Source organism: Mesoplodon densirostris, chromosome 1 (assembly GCF_025265405.1).
Source record: "Mesoplodon densirostris isolate mMesDen1 chromosome 1, mMesDen1 primary haplotype, whole genome shotgun sequence".
Classification (NCBI taxonomy): Eukaryota; Metazoa; Chordata; class Mammalia; order Artiodactyla; family Ziphiidae; genus Mesoplodon; species Mesoplodon densirostris.
This window is the reverse complement of record NC_082661.1, coordinates 174,749,279-174,766,940: the sequence shown is the minus strand read 5'-3', so window position 1 is coordinate 174,766,940 and position 17,662 is coordinate 174,749,279. Positions and strand designations below refer to the sequence as shown.

Genomic DNA, 17,662 nt, shown 5'->3' with positions numbered 1-17,662 from the left:
CATCGGCAGGCGGACTCTCAACCACTGCGCCACCAGGGAAGCCCTAATCCTAAAATTTTTTATATACAATATCTGGCACTCAAGTAAATAACTTATAAAGGGGTACATAAGTATGTAAGAGAAAATGATCAAAATTTAAGAGAAACAATAAATAATGGAATAGACCCACTGTGGATCCAGAAAATGGAGGTACCAGATACAGATTTTAAAGTTACTCTGCTGACTGTGTTCAAGATAATTTTAACAGAGAATGAAATGGAAACTCTAGAAGTAAACACGTTTTTTTAAATCCCTGAAATTGAGAATTCAGTAATGAGTATGACATCAGGTTGAATCCAGCAGAAGAGAGAATTAATGAATCAGAAGATAATTTGAAGAAAAAAAATTTTTAAAGATAGAAAATAGGTGAAATATTTGGGGACACTGAGGGGATAGCCTGAAGAAGGTTTACCATATAGATAATTAGAGTTCCTTGAGGAGAGGAGAAAGAAAATAAAACAGAAGTATATTTGAAGTGAAAAAAATAAAAAAATAAAGTGCAGATTCCTGAGCTCCATCCCAGGTGTACACACTGAAGTTTGAAACTTACCTAACCTTATGTTGAGTACTTTTTTTTGAGGGTGGGAGGAGCATTTCAAAAATGTTTAAGTAAAGTCTCTGTACTTAAGAATCATATAGTCTGTTTTGGTTGAAGACATTAAAAAAATTGTTAGAGATATACTTAATGTAAAACTTAGTTTAAAAAAAAACCTTAGTATTTTATAGCTTAAATTTAAGAGAAATTAAAGAATGTTTATTATATAATTACTGTCAACCAATTTACAATGTCATTAAATGAGCAAAAAAATTCCCTAGAATCTTCTCATTAAATAAGTTATGACAATATATGAGTAATAAAACTAACACTAAGCTAGAGTCAGTCTAGGTACTATCTTACTTCTCTCTTGCATAACTCTTACTTTCTCTTAGCCATATTTTCTTAACAGTGAAATGATGCTCTTAGGTCTGCACTGTCCAGCATGGCAGGTGCTAGCCACATGTGGCTATTTAAATTTAATTTAGTGAAAATGAAATAAAATTAAAATTCAGTTCCTCACTTGTACGTTTCAAATGCTCAGGAGCCACATGTATATAGCTTATTGGACAGTGCAGTTATAGTCCATTTCCATCATCCTATTGGACAGTGCTTTAGATGGTCTCTAAGATTTCTGCCCTCTTCAAAGAATCTAATGGTTTTCCTGCTTGTCCTCCCTTTAAGTAAACACTAGATGCCTGAGGTATTTTGGTTTGTTTTCTTCTGATCTTTCTCCCTTTTTGGTCACTGTTCGCAGGTCAATACTTCTCCGAAGGCTTTGTAGTCTGATGGGCACTGTATTCTTGCTTCGCTGCTTTACCATGTTTGTGACCTCCCTCTCCGTGCCAGGACAGCACCTACAGTGTACTGGAAAGGTAGCCTACTGTCTTCTTTATCATTCTTTCCTCTTACTCCTGGTGTGTTGATGGCACCATATGCGAACTAAGGCTAAGGCTTTGCTTTTAACATTAAAATGTGCTTTTCAGCATTTTCAATATCTGTAATAAACCTCTAGAAATAATTTGGTAAAAATCTTAAGCCAGAATCTACCTTCCTGTTACTTCTATCCATTGATACTAACTAGTTCAATGCTGTAGAGCTATAGAAAAAAAGTAACTTTCGATTATCATTTTCCCTTTCTCACCATCCTCAACATCTTTAGTTCCTCATATGACGTGACTCTGGCCCCTTCACTGTCCTCATCACTCCTCTTTAAAAAATGTTGCAGTTGGACCATATTCCGTTTAAAATGTAGTACCCACTACTCTAAACTTTACTCTTTCTGAGATATATTTAAATAATGGCTAACCTTTTTTGTTTTTGTTTTATACTTTGTTGCTTGTTTTGGTATACTGTAGACATACCTTCTCTTCTGGTTAAATTGAGAGAAGATAGATTATGCAGATGGGAACAAAAAAAACAGGGTAATGAATTACTGTAAAAAATAAGAAAATGTTTAAAAACCCTGAAGATCACCTGTGCTTTATATATAAAATTGGCTGTTGTGACCCATTAAATTTGGACAAGAGAATTTATTAGCCTACTTTTCTAAGCCTCCATGCTTTAGTTATGTGTTCCCAAATATTCAAATGATGTATTAACACCTTTGTTATTTTAATGTTGTTTGTAAAGTGTAAAACAAAATTAAGTGTCTGTTCTTCTACTGCAATATAAATAGCTGAAATACCTGCAAGGGAAGATTAAGCAGCCAAAGGAGATCAGGAACTAAAAATATAGTCCTGAGCTGCAGAGTGACCAAACTTTCTCCAGGTATAAGGAGACTGACCAGTAAGAAAAGAGGAAGGGTTAATGACATTTAGGATTTAGTGTAAAGGAAATGTTTTATTTTTAAGATAAAAGCTGTTTTTGTTTCTTCTTCTTTTTTTTTTCCAAAAAGGGAAAGTACTTCTTTCTAGTTACAAAGTTATATAAACTTATTGTAAAAATTCAAATTTTATAGAAATATATAAATTAAAAAGTAAAATCTCACAAAATTCCCACTTCTTTCACCCCACCCCATAAATAATACTGTTAATAGTTGTGTATATACCACATGGACTATTTTTAACCATGCTTACATATTCATACAAGTTTATATAGATAGATACTTTTTAAACAGAAGATAGGAGTATATTGCAGACATTGTACTTTAGCTTATATTTCATTTAATAGTGTGTTGTTTACTTTCTTCTGAAGAGATACATATAGCTATACCTCATCCTTTTTAATAGCTGCAGAGTATTCCATTGTACAATTTACCAGTCTCCAAATGATGTACATTTAAGTTATTTTCAAATCTTACTATTTATAAACAATGCTGTCATAAACATCCTTGTACATTTATGGTTTTTCACTTATTTAATCGTCTCAAGATAAATTCCTGGAAGTGGAGTTAGGAAATTAAAGAACATACACACTGAAAATTGTGATACATATTGCTCACATTTTCACTAGGAAAGACTAGTTTTTCACTACTATCACCACTATGTGCATGTCAGTTTTCCCATCACCATGCCAGCACAATTTTTGGAGTCATTGCCATTCTGATTAATGAAAGATGATATCTGAGACTTTTATGGTCTTATATTTGAAATTTAATAAAAATGCACAATGTGAGAGCTGTGAGTTTATTTCGAGACTTACTGAGGACTATAGCCCAGGAGACAGCTTCTCAGTAAGCTCTGAGGAAGTACGCTGAAGATGTAAGGGGGAAGGTTAGCATATATGTGATCTTGGGGAAGGTGTACGTGCAATCAAGCCACACATCTTGGTAGAAGGTTGCTGCTAGTCATGAGGAACAAATGTCTTAGTTAATGATTTTAGTGCTTTTCTAACTATGGGAAGATGCAAGAAATTGGGTTCATAAAATTTTCTCCTGAAAAAATCTAACTATCCTGAAGGCCTTTTCTGTCAGTTTTCCCAGAGCATAGAGTGCCTCATTCCTGACTGTGTCCTGAAGTCTTTTCAGAGTATGTTGAAGGTCAGCGACTGCAGTGGCTAATGACTTAATTCTTGTAGAACCAGGTGGCAAGTGACATTAGCAAATCTATTGAATTTCTGTGCATGGTGTGAAGGAGGGATAGAACAGTTATTACCCCCAATTATTGTAGTATGCTAATTGATTAGAAGAGATTTAAAAGAAGAAATACGTAAGCTTATTATAATGAAAAGAGAATTTCCTGTAGCTGAGGGATTTGATTGTGGATCAGCCACTAAAGAGAAAAATATATGTACATAGGGCTGCAACATGTGCTACAAAAATAAATTAGGGACTTTCCTGGTGGTGCAGTGGTTAAGAACCCGCCTGCCAATGCAGGGGACATGGGTTCGAGCCCTGATCTGGGAAGATCCCACATGCTGCAGAGCAACTAAGTCCATGCGCCACAACTACTGAGCCCGCGTGCTGCAACTACTGAGCCCACGTGCCTAGAGCCCATGCTCCGCAACAAGAGAAGCCACTGCAATGAGAAGCCCGCGCACCGCAACGAAGAGTAGCCCCCACTCCCTGCAACTAGAGAAAGCCCGCGCGCAGCAACGAAGACCCATCACAGCCAAAAATAATAAATAAAATAAACAAATTTATATAAAATAAATAAATAAATAAATAAGATACCATCCCGCTACAGTATGGACAGCCCTTTTTCTGTCTCTGATGATGGTTTTTTATTATCAGTTAGTTTTATGTGGACATATTTATTCAAATCTGCCCTAAATACTGTTAATTGCTTTGAATTATAATATAACCTACTTACTGACCTGTATTTGCAGCAGTCATTAAAATTAGATGGTTAAGGTGATATTAACTAGCAATCAAATCCCTTACAGTGAACTCCGTAGGGCATTTTCATTGTAATAAAGTAATTGCTTGAAATCTCACTCCCAGAAGTAGTAGGTTTGGAGACAGAACCAAGAATATGCCTGTTTTTGAAATTAGACAATGGAACCACCTTAAGAAAAGAAACATTTAAAGCAAATTTCTCATCAGAGTATCTAAATTCATTCTGTTGTGCTGTGTTTCAATTTTTATTTTTTTTTTTCTGGAAGGATATTTGGGACATTTTAAGATTGGAAAGGATGGGGAGACTTGAGTAATTGGGCAATAATTGCTTTCCTTTTTTTGTGATACAGTATTTTTTTAAAATTTTTTATTGGAGTATAGTTGATTTACAGTGTTGTGTAATTATTGCTTTCTTTTGCATGGCATCACTTGTTTCCTGTCCTTGGCTGAGACATTTTCCTAGCAACCTCTGTTCTTCACTGCCTGATTTTTTTACTTTCACGAGCATAACATCTCTAACCCTATTCTCATTAGAGGTCATGGAAAGAACCAAACCATGTATATTTTAGTACCTTCCCTTTCCTTTTCTCTAATAATGAATTTCTCTCCCTACCATCAATTGAGGCAGAAAGGGAAAGCCTGGGTAGTGTATAATCAGGTGAGATTTCTAATGAAATGGTGATTCTAATAAGATTGTTTCTTTTGTTCTTTAAGACATAGGGCTTTGGAATTGGACACCCTGTGTTCACATCCTTATTACGTTACTTACTAGCTGTGTGACCTCTCTGAAGCCAGTTCCCTCATCTGTACAGTTGAATCAGTTCATAGGATTTTTGTGGAAATTAAATGCAATGACATAAAAGCATATAGCAACATGCTGCACATAGTAAATGCACATAAAATTGCAGCAATTTTTTATATTATTATGTGTTAAATGCCTTTTTAAAAAAAGTGACCATTGCTCAAACTCTTCCTCAAAATGGATTGCTTTTTTAAGTTTATGCGTGGGAGTTGGGATTAGGTTTGGCTACTAATAACAGGAACTTCGCGATGGCTATAGTTTAATAAACAAGCAATGATTTATTCTCTCTCATAAGTCTGAAAGTAGGTACTCCATCCAGGTCAAGTGTGATAAATTTATGGAGTCATCAAAAATCCATGATTCTTCTGTCTTTCTGCTCTCCTGTCCTAACACTTGGCTTGCATCGTCAAAGCCACTTTGTGGTCCCAGATGACTGCTAGAACTTTAGCTATCATGTCTGAGTTGTAGGCTAGAAGAAGGAAAGGTAGAAAAGACTTACTCCAAGCTGTTGTCTCTTTGGTTTATAAGTAGCATTCCCAGAAATCTTTTACACTTCCACTTACATCTTACTGTACAGAACTTAATCACGTAGCGACACCTAGCTACAAGGGAGGTGGAAAATGCAATGTTTTTTTGTTTGTTTGTTTTGTTTTGTTTTGTTTGTGGTACGCGGGCCTCTCACTGTTGTGGCCTCTCCCGGTGCGGAGCACGGGCTCCGGACGCGCAGGCTCAGTGGCCATGGCTCACGGGCCCAGCCTCTCCGCGGCATGTGGGATCCTGCTGGACCAGGGCACGAACCCGTGTCCCCTGCCTGCATCGGCAGGCAAACTCTCAACCACTGCACCACCAGGGAAGCCCACGGAAATGCAGTGTTTTAGTTGAGTTCATTGCCTCTTCAAATAAATTTTAGATCCTATTACCAGTGAAGAAGGGAGAGTGGATATTGAATGGTAGCCATTGTCGCTGTCATAGCCTGTTTCTTATTGACAAGAACAGCCAAGCAAATAATACTGTATTATAGAGTATAAAACATGGAAATAGTTTTGTGTTGTAGTAACCTTTTCATTATAAAGGAACTCCAAGTAGAGAAGTTTGAATTGCATTGATTTCATTAAATTACCAAAATAGTTCTGAGTACAGCCAAGCTTTGACCACCCATTCTTGGTGTCTGGAATTAATTAGACTGGGAGTCTGGTTGCTTTTGCTTAGATCTTATTTCTAAGTCATTCAGCCTTTGAATTTGAATGGGAGTGGTAGGAGCCTCTACTGCCCTAAGCATTTGAAGCCCTAATTCTTAGCTTTCTTTATAGGTATATGGCAGCGTATGGGAGAAATTACACCGGGCCTTTGCCATTTGGAGTGGCTTTGGTATGACCCTAACTGGTGTTCACACTTGTGGAGATTACATGTTCAGTGGCCACACAGTCGTCCTAACTATGCTGAATTTCTTTGTCACTGAATGTAAGTATCTTTAGTGCTTCTGTGCATATCAACTGACTAGCTGCAGAGGAGGCTGTGGGAAGGGCATCAAATTCTGTGAAGAATGGGAGAAACAGACTGATGTAAGAAACATATGACTGAGAAACACTGGAAGAAGTGTGGTTTTAAAATGATCTTTCTGTCCTTTTCCCAGATACACCAAGAAGCTGGAATTTCTTGCACACTTTATCCTGGGTTCTCAACCTCTTTGGAATCTTCTTCATTTTGGCTGCCCATGAACATTATTCCATTGATGTGTTTATTGCCTTTTATATCACAACGAGACTCTTTTTGTACTACCATACTCTAGCCAATACCAGAGCATATCAGCAGAGTAGGAGAGCAAGAATTTGGTTTCCCATGTTTTCTTTTTTTGAATGCAATGTTAATGGTACAGTCCCAAATGAATATTGTTGGCCATTTTCAAAACCAGCAATAATGAAAAGACTAATTGGATGAAGACTGTCTTTGTAATGTGTTCGTGATTAAATATACAGTCGTTGTTGAAAGTGAGTAACTTTGCTTTCTCCCCGTAGGTTGTTCCTGGATGTCTTGCTTTTTGGCCTGTATGTTGACAAAGTAAATTTCCCTGTCCTGATCAAGGCTGTGATTATAGCAAGCAAGAAAGAATAATTAAGAGTCCTTAGGTATCTGTTTGAACAGAAAGCTTAAGTAGATGTCTTCCGCCCCTTCTCTTTAGGCAGACTTAAATGTTATGATTGAAGTCAGTCTCTTACCTTTACCTATTGAGCTTAAGCAAATCAGCTTAAGCAATTTGCTGGTTGAAAGATATTATTTTTTAATTTCCAGTAGGACTCTAGTCAAGAAATAATAATAATAATAATTTTTTAAGCTCGTTACTTTCTTCAAACGAAAAACCCCTACCAAGTGAGCAGTACTTGTTCTTTGAACTAATCTCTGTGTCTTTCTAAAAAACGCAACTCTGGAAAGTGATCCTTTTTACTAGCAAATTAATTTTTGCCTTCTGAACCATCCTTAAGAAAAGTATACTGAATATACCAGGATCCCTGAAACAAGAAGAGAATGAAAGGGGCCATACATAAGGTGACAGTGCAAATACAGTGCTGGTATTTTTCACCAAAATCAACAAAAGGTGCAGTTCCTATTTTGTTCTGAGGGTTCAGTATGATCATCAGTAAATATGCATGAGGGGAAAATGACTGCATCCATAAAAATAAAATTTGCTTAATTTTAGTGATGAAAGTACCTGGAATAACTTTGTACTGTGACTATTAGCTAGACAGATGACAGCCCAATTTTATGCTTTTTAATGGTGTTATTTAATGAGCAAAATAATGGAGTGTTTTATCAGATGTTAAAGTTCTGTGTCCTTAAGTAGGGAGGTATGCATGCAAATTTTTCTCTTTCTGAAGTTTATAACAGGTTGCAGGCATTACTTTTTGGTTTTTGAAATTTCTCATTCTTGGCCATCACAACTAAGCCATTTCAGACATATTTGGATATGAAAAGGTTTTGTTGTTTTTTATTTTTAAAACAATTGTGTACATACATTCTTTCTATTTAGTTTTAATTTGGCAGTCAGGAGTGATATAACTTAGTTGCTGTTTACAACACTAGAAATTTAGTACCTTAAGTAATTTGACCTCTGTGATTACATTTGTCACTTTACTTTTAATGATTTTGTACAGTAGTTTTGAGAGTAGTTTGGTTCTAGAATTAGACTTTGAACCCCAGCTGATGAGCTTAGCCACTTGGAATATTAACTGTATAGCTTTTACATTCTGTTTTAAAACAAGGAGTTAAAAAGGTGCTGGCATATTGAGGTCTAAAATTAGGCCACTTAGCAGAAACCTGCTCCTTAAATGGTGAAATATTTTATTTTTGCACTTTGAGTCATATTCCTACCCCATATAAGCTACAGAGGAGCCTGAATGGATTGGGCAGGAAACAAATATAATGCAAACAAGTTGCAGCTAGTGTTGAGTGATCCCAATTTGGGTGTACTCTGAACATTATTTTTCACTTGAGAAAATGGCACGAGGCAACTTAAGTTTTATTATGCTTTTAAATCTCATACTTTAGAATCTGGTAACATCTTAAATTGTTGATTCTGTTACATGTTGGGAATGAAAATGCCAACATTTCATCTAAGGAAATTGCATAATCATGAAGGGTGAAGGATGTTTCCTATGCAGTTAGAGTACTTTGACCCTTGAGGTCAAAAGATATGTAACTCCCATTTTTTTCCAGATGACAGAAGAGGACTGAATTTAGCTAGGGAGGGACTGGCATTGGCTTTTGGAAAAATGTTTGAAAAAAAATCCATGGCAACATTAAGTCAAGAATGTTGAATAGCTACTTAATGGTAAATTTCCTAACATCAATCTTCTTTCCTTCGTATGGATTTTATTCTAGAACAAAATAGAAAAAAAAATTGCAACTAACTTTGCAGATCTATTGATACTGAGAGTGCCTAATAGCAGACTGCAATGAGGATTGTAAAATAACTTCGCACACTCACATTTATCATATCTGTTTTGAGGAAAAGGTAAGCTAGATTTATAATTTATTGTTATAACTATTACAGGGCATTGTTTACATATATTAATCATCTCCAGGTCTCTTCCTTGGAAAACTTTGAGACAAAATTCTTTTCCATTTCTTTTTTTAATACAAAACCTATAGTTTTGTTGCTTTTTGTTTTGTTCAGAAATTTCCAGATTTTGTCTTTTTTTTCTTGTTAAAACCATAGTGAAGGTAGGATATACATTTTGGGTGTGAATATGGCTAGGTAGAGAAGCTACATGCCTTAGATCTACATATTTTTTACCTTGTCTACAGTTGGAAACGTGTGAGAGGCTTACATCATTAAACACTGAGATTTCAGTATAGAAGGAACCAAGATTTTTTGTTTGGGGATGCAAACTGGAGGTTATATTGAAAGTCCTCCATGCAATTTCTGTCTTCCTAGGGGCAGCGTTACCTGTTTTTTTTTTTTTTTTTCCTTTCTTTTTTTTTTTTTAATCCCATGAAGAGCAGCGTTACTGAAGGGTAATTGAAGTTTCTAATCAGGTTTAGAAGAAGGCAAGTTTGCTATTATCACCAGATAATTTGGGAGAAACCTTTTTTGGCTGCAGAATTCTCAACATGCCTATTTTCTCCATAGTTCTCTGTGGCTAGAATTGCTAGAGTAAAAATACAACTTCCATATGCTAGATCTATTTATTAGTATCCCTTTAAATCAGAAAGCAATGAGCTTAGCCATAGAACCAGTTAGTTAAATAAGTGTGGACTGTTCACAGGAAGAACCCCATGCTAGAGACCTGCTGATAGTGTAACTCCGACACTGCACGTGGCATTCTTCCCTGCCCTGTACCTGCCTGAGTGTTGTTACTTAGAATTCTAAAAATCTTATAATTTTGTAAATCACAAGGACAGAGGCATCACATCCTTTTGTAGCTGATATGAAACCATGTGTTTTAAGGAAACCTGTTTGGAAAATGTTATTTATATACTCAAAGTCATAATCATAACACTAACCTGCTTTGATGGTATTAGTAAAAAGCAATTTCATCATCAGTTTCATAGTAAACTTTTTTTAAGGATTCTTGTTCATAATGTTTGAGAACATTAACCATATTCTTTTTTTAAACTCTCTAATCTAATAAATTTAATTCTGTGATAGTCTTCTTGTAGACTTAAGTTACCCCTTACTAAAAGTAATTATGGTAATAGTCATTTGTCAGTTCTTTACGGTATTCAGGCATTTGAGACAGGAAAACTCTTTTTTTACAGTAGTCCCATGGCTTTCTTAAACAGTGTTGGTTTCATTCAGATAGTTTCAGAGCCAACAAAGTATGTCAGCTTTAATGCCATCTTTACTTTGGCAGTTAAGACAGTTGGCATTTGTAAAATGTTTTAATCTGAATTACCCCACACTGCTGTAGAGGAAAATTGTTAATAACACCAAAAGTCAGACTGCTACAGGTGAGCAATGAGAAAGGAAAGAGGTTGAGGGTTTTTCTTTCTCTGTCTTTGAGTAGCTTTGAATGACTGAAATTAGTATGGAAGTAGGTTTTGTTTCGCCTTTCACCTATCCCTCACCCCCAGCAAATGCCACCAATTTCAAGTAACTAAAATATGGCCAATTATTTTGCATCAAGTTCAATGAAAACATCTGTGAAATCTATAATCCAGCTCCCCAAAAGTTGTTTTTTTAAAGTATGTTCTACCCTAAATTGACCAAAGGACTTTTATTCAGTGTACTCCATGTTTAAGCATAAGGAAGCTTTGTGCCTAATATGGAAGGAGAAGGAATACTATGTTAATTTTGTTGTTATTTCAGGTCTGTTTCAATCTGAACTACTGGGTTGTCTGAACTAGCCAAGCAATGTTACCAGTTAGTAATATCATCTTTAAAATGCTTAATTTAAACAATTTTTTATTCAAAGAATCTATAGGTTGTTAAGACAGTTGAAGTATTTCTGATATGAAACAAAGGGAGTGGAACCTGGTACTTAATGGGGGAAGCAAAATTAGCTTGGGCTAAAGTGGGCATGTTTTGTTTTAAGAATGCTACCTAAATGTCACCCAATCTGCAGAGATACTAGTATTACTTGAAGATGTGAAAGTTCCTGTGGTAGCCATACCTTGAAGCACAGTGTTGTATATAAGTAAATATCTTGATTCTAAATTAAATCCAGATTTAACTAATATATATTATTTTATATCTTTGTTGTATTAAAATGTTTAAAAACACTAAAAATAAAACATTTGAAAGTTGGATTGCAGTCTCTTATTTAAATGCCTTTCCATTATTAATACAGCTGGCTTATTTTTTATGCAGTGAATTTTTATCATTTGCAAATGATTGGGCCCTGCAACTTTAAATCCTAATGTATACCTGGTCCCTGGCATTTACTCATTCTTGGTTGTCTATTGATAAGCCATTTGTCTTTTCTCCTTTCTTTTCTGTTAACTAGGAGAGAAAAGTAATCTTCATGATGGTATAAGAATAATTATAGATGAAGTCGAGAAGGAGGAAAGGGAAGCAAAGCAAATAGCTACTTATTCCTGGGCACGTTAAAGTTTTTGTTTATTGGTTTTGGGTTGATTTTCATTGTAAATTTTGTAGAAAGATGCCATCATCCTGTCAGGTTAGCGTTGGAGATAATGATGAACAGGAAAAGAAAACAGTTGTTAGGGGTAGCCCAGCAGCCCAGAGCCATGAAATAGTGAGAACACTAAGTATTGTCACAGGGCCCTATGAGTTTATTAATTCATAACTGAATTTGTCTTCATGATCACTACTAATTGTAGCTTCTCTGGTGCTGGCACCAGCTGGTCTGTCTCAGCAACTCCGGAAAGAATAGTCCAAAACAGACTGAGGCTGCTTGGTTGGAACAGAAAATGTGGTGGATTTAGACTCTGAGGACCTAGGTATGGGTTGCAGCTCTGTTGCTGATTAAATTGGGTCTTTTCTTCCAGCTCCACTTAACCTTATGTGTAAAATGTAGGGGTAAATGCCTACCTCATAAGCTGTGTTAAGGGCCAGATTATGAAAGTACTGTGGACTTAATGGCTCAGTACCTGGTATATAATGCTGAAATATTAGTTGAATTTAGGTCAGTAACACAGGGCCTGTACTCCCAGGGAGTTAATAATCTAGCAGGGAAGATGACCTAAAAATGGAAATGACAACATTCATTGGCAGAATAGAGCAGTAGTTTTAAAGCCGCCTGGGTGAACATCTTGTGGGGTTGGGGAAGAGAGTTGGAGCTTGTACCATTTTCATCCAGAGTTGGTGTTTTACATATTTGGCTTTCCTAGTAGGCTTTCCCTTTGAAAACTGGGTTGAGGTTAGGGGAAGTAAATGTTTGGAAACCACTGAGGCAAGAGACAAATTCACTCTCTTCATTTAATAGTAGCTTGGGAGAGGAAGGGCTCACAGGGGACTGAGGGTCCAAGAAGAATTCACTAAGCATGTGAAACTTGAACCTAGCCCTCCCTGATGGATAAATTCACTAGGCTGTGATGAAAGGCTTAGAGAGCTCTGTGATGTGAAAAAATTGGGTTTATTTGTGTATGTGTTAGGAAACTGTTGACAGGGTATGTGTTTGATTTTATTTTAAATGGAAGCATTGGGAATGCCTGTTGCCAGGGTCTAAATTGTGGGGACAGGTATAAGTAATTCTGTATAACAGGAATTGGTAAAGGGCAGAAGTTTAAGTCTAAAAGAGAGAGGAAAGATGATGGAAAGTACACAAAAGATCACTGGAGATGAAAGGAAGGCTAGCGACCCCAAGATAGTAGGTCAGGGCACCAGGACTGGGCACAGTTTGTAGGAGGCCTTTGTCCCCAGCCGAGGAAGATCAAGACACCAAACAAATGAGCTGCCAACTGCTACTGGCTGGTGCCATATTAATCTAGGTTATGATATACCTTGTATCCAAAATTGTCTCTGTTGTGCTCATGCACCTAACCTGTTGAAATGCTGACCTGCCAGGCATTAAGTGGAATGGAAGCTGACTCTGGTGAAGACGTGAGGAGATGCTGTGGTAAGAGAATGCCTCAGAGGATCTCAGTGATCACCCTCAGCTGTAACTTAGAAAAAGGGCAGGGGCTTCCCTGGTGGCGCAGTGGTTGAGGGTCCGCCTGCCGATGCAGGGGACACGGGTTCGTGCCCTGGTCCGGGAAGATCCCACGTGCCGTGGAGCGGCTGGGCCCGTGAGCCATGGCCGCTGAGCCTGCGCGTCCGGAGCCTGTGCTCCGCAACGGCAGGGGCCACAACAGTGAGAGGCCCGCGTACCGCTAAAAAAAAAAAAAAGAAAAAAAAAGAAAAAGGGCAGATGACAGCTCTAAGACCTCTGCTGGAGTAGCATGATATTTCAATGCTGTATGTTCTCACCTCACAGAGCTCCCCATGAGAGCCAGAAATACAAAACCACCATGACCTACCTGTTCATATTCCAGCCTTAAGAGCCCTGGATCACACTATGAAGAGAATACCTGTACGTAATGTTTTTTTTTTTTTTTAATTGGAGTATAGTTGATTTATACTATTGTGTTAGTTTCAGGTGTACAGCAAAGTGAGTCAGTTATACGTATACATATATTCATTCTTTTTCAGATTCTTTACCCATATATGTTATTACAGAATATTGGTTGGTTATCTATTCCACATATAGTAGCGTGTGTATGTTAATCCCAAGCTCCCAGTTCGTCCCTCCCCCTGATGTTTCCCCTTTGGTAACCATAAGTTTGTTTTCGAAATCTGTGAGTCTGTTTCTCTTTTCTAAATAAGTTAATTTGTATCATTTTTTAAATTCGATTGCACATATGAGTGATATCATATGGTATTTATCTTTCTCTGTCTTAGTATGACAATCTGTAGGTCCATCCATGTTGCTGCAAATGGCATTATTTCATTCTTTTTTATGGCTAATATTCCATTGTATATATGTACCACATCTTCTTTATCCATTCCTCTGTCAGTGGACATTTAGGTTGTGTCGATGTCTTGGCTACTGTAAATAGTGCTGCAGTGAACATTGGGGTACATGTATCTTTTCTAAGTATGGTTTTCTCTGGGTATATTCCCAGGAGTGGGATTGCTGGGTCATATGGTAGTCCTATTTTCAGTTTTTTAAGGAACCTCTATACTGTTCTCCATAGTGGCTGTATCAATTTATATTCACACCAACAGTGCAAGAGGGTTCCCTTTTCTCCACCCTCTCCAGCATTTATTGTTTGTAGACTTTTTGATGATGGCCATTTTGACCAGTGTGAGGTGGTACCTCATTTTGGTTTTGATTTTCATTTCTCTAATAGTTCGTGACGTTGAGCATCTTTCCATGTGTTTTTTGGCCACCTGTATGTTTTCTTTGGAGAAATGTCTATTTAGATCTTCTGCCCATTTTTTGATTGGGTTGTTTGTTATTGTGGCATAGAGCTGCTTGAGCTGTTTGTATATATATTTTGGAGATTAAACCCTTGTTGGTCACGCCATTTGCAAATATTTTCTCCCATTCTGTGGGTTGTCTTTTCATTTTGTTTATGGTTTCCTTTGCTGTGCAAAAGCTTTTAAGTTTTATTAGGTCCCATTTGTTTATTTTTGTTTTTATTTTCATTACTCTAGGAGATGGATCCAAAAAGATAGTGCTCTCATTTATGTCAAAGAGTGTTCTGCCTATGTTTTTGTCTAAGAGGGTTTTATGGTGTCTGGCCTTGCATTTAGGTCTTTGATCCATTTTGAGTTTATTTTTGTGTATGTTGTTAGGGAGTGTTCTAATTTCATTCTTTTACATGTAGCTGTCCAGTTTTCCCAGCACCACTTATTGAAGAGACTGTCTTTTCTCCATTGTATAGTCTTGCCTCCGTTATCATAGATTAATTGACCATAAGTGCATGAGTTTATTTCTGGGCTTTCTGTCTTGTTTCATTGATCTATATATCTGTTCTTACACCAGTACCATACTGTTTCGATTACTGTAGCTTTGTAGTATAGTCTGAAGTCAGGGAGCCTACCTAATGGTTCTTTGATACAGACTAATCAGCTGCCTTTAATAAGACGTCAGAGTACATGAAATTTGATCCTATTTTTCCACAAAGACTGATTCTGGAGACTTAGCTGGAGAGCATTTTGGCAGTAAGGATGTAATTTGAGGACTTAAACATGGTTGAAATCTCACATGTAGACGTGTAGAAATGTGATAAGCCTAACTGTCTAGGCAAGATTCTGAACTTTCTTCACTATTGATTCCACAGTGGTGCCTGTGATTCTTACTCTCTTTTTTAAAAGTTACTAATTTCAAGTAAATGAATCATGAACATGGTAACAAACTGTACATACTGAAGAGTCTTCTCCCACCTCTGTGCCCCAGCCTTTAGCTCTCCTTCCAAGAGACAACCTTTTTTTTTTTCATTTTTTCCATCTTCTTTATTAATCAAATGATACAAAACAACCATCATTCTGTAAATGCCCAAGCACCCACCTGGTCCTCTCACTCCCAAAACTCACCCTCCTCAGCCTCTCCCCCGCCCTGCTCTCTCTCTTCCCCTGCCCTAAGCCTGGGAGACAGGGTCCTGAGAGGAGGCTGGGGCAGAGCTGGGGGCAGGGAGGGACAGCACTGGACAGACAGTTTGGGTTGGGGAAGAGGTTAGGAGGAGTAGGCTCGTAGAGACCCTTTTTAGAACCGAATATCCATTCCTACTTCCACCCCCTTCAAATCAGTTCCCATAGCTCAGCTCCTCTCTGCCCTTCCCCCACTACTAAATGACTTGGCCCTTACAGCATCTTCAACCCTCCAGCAGCCCTCCAATACATCCCTGGCCCCAGCCACCCCCTGAGCCTCCCCCAGGTGGGGACCCCTGGACCCATTAGCCCCACGGAGCTCCCAGGGATGAAGTACACAGAGGCCCCAGGAAGGGCCATTATGAACCTGAACCCTGCAGAGGTGAGACAGGTGGGGCTGGGGAATAGTGCGGGGGTAGTGGGGAGAGGAGTTTTATTTCCAGGCCCCCCAGGCTCTGGAGGCCCCCTTTCCCCAATATCCCCCCACCGCAGAATTCCAGGGGAAGGTTTTCAACTCCCCCGGACAGGGCTCTCCAGCTTCACACTCTTGGCTGCTTCTCCAGTCAGCTCCCAGAAAGTCCCGAACTCCAGTTTAGAGTCGTCACAGCTGCCTAAGTGAGACAACCGTTTTTAACGAGTATGTTTTTCCAGAGCTATTCTATGCATATACAAATATATATATATATATATATATATATATTTTTTTTTTTTTTTTTTGCGTTACGCGGGCCTCTCACTGTTGTGGCCTCTCCCATTGCGGGGCACAGGCTCCGGACGCGCAGGCTCAGCGGCCATGGCTCACGGGCCCAGCTGCTCCGCGGCATGTGGGATCTTCCCTGACCGGGGCACGAACCCGCGTCCCCTGCATTGGAAGGCGGACTCTCAACCACTGCGCCACCAGGGAAGCCCACAAATATATTTTTTAAAGTTTATTTTTACGTTATTTTACACAAATTGTAGCATATACACATATGTGCGCATATAAACATGGTTTTGCACCTTGATTATTTTGCTTAACGTGCCAATCCCTTCCCCTCTAGGGACACACCTTAGTTGAATGAGTTGAGTTTATTGCTCATTGCAGTGAGGGAGAACACACACCATGGGGAATTATAGGGCATCTCAGTTGCAGTGTGTTGGAAAGGACTTACCGGATTGGGCTTTGGATTAGTTGGTTTGGGGGGAAAGTTTTTTTTTTTTTTTTTTTTTTTTTTTTGCGGTACGTGGGCCTCTCACTGTTGTGGCCTCTCCCGTTGCGAAGCACAGGCTCCGGACGCGCAGGCTCAGCGGCCATGGCTCACGGGCCCAGCCGCTCCGCGGCATGTGGGATCTTCCTGGACCGGGGCACGAACCCACGTCCCCTGCATGGGCAGGCGGACCCTCAACCACTGCGCCACCAGGGAAGCCTGGGGGGGAAAGTTTTAAGGAAGCTCATATTTGCTGTGGATTGGATGCTTTCAGGTTGCTGGAGCAATTCTATGATTGCATATTTTAATAAATCTTAATAAGGCAGGAGGAATGAATTGAGGCTAATGTTACAATTCATAAGTGCTGCTGTTACAGCAGTCGCTCATATCAGACAGGATAGAGGGATGTTTGGTCATGTTTGTAGTTACAATAATGTTCATGTTTTTATCTGTGTTCAGACATCATTACTAAATATTCTTGTTTTTGTCCTGGTCTGTCATGGTCACAGATCTCCTTGTCTGATGTTGGGGTGTTTTGGGAAATTTTTTATGTTCAACAGGAAAACAATAAGGCCTAGCTGTGAGTGCCAGGCCAGCTTCTAGCAACATCGAGTTCTAGATGACGGTACCAGGCCATCTGCCCAGTGTCAAGGGGAGCTTTTCTGTTAGTGTTGTCTCTCTCCACTGCACAGATGTCCTAATTTATTACGCATTCCCAGAGAGATGGACATTTAGATTGTTTACTATTCAAACAGTACTGCAATAAATAACATATGTTACTTTGCCT

At 38.4% G+C, this 17,662-nt stretch overlaps 1 protein-coding gene across 5 annotated transcripts in view; it reads left to right on the top strand.

The window, feature by feature from the left end:
- Window positions 1-11,283, top strand: part of SAMD8 (sterile alpha motif domain containing 8) — a 46,632-nt gene extending 35,349 nt beyond the window's left edge. For 3 of the 5 annotated variants that reach the window (XM_060111649.1, XM_060111650.1, XM_060111648.1), the window contains 3 exons: window positions 1,332-1,449; window positions 6,465-6,615; window positions 6,788-11,283. In XM_060111649.1, the coding sequence (XP_059967632.1) occupies window positions 1,332-1,449; window positions 6,465-6,615; window positions 6,788-7,092 (574 nt within the window). In that variant the 3' untranslated portion in view covers window positions 7,093-11,283. Of the gene's footprint in view, window positions 1-1,331; window positions 1,450-6,464; window positions 6,630-6,787 lie in introns of those variants that run through there. The other 2 variants (XM_060111651.1, XM_060111652.1) reach the window with 2 other exon arrangements.
- The last annotated feature ends 6,379 nt before the right edge of the window (window positions 11,284-17,662 follow it).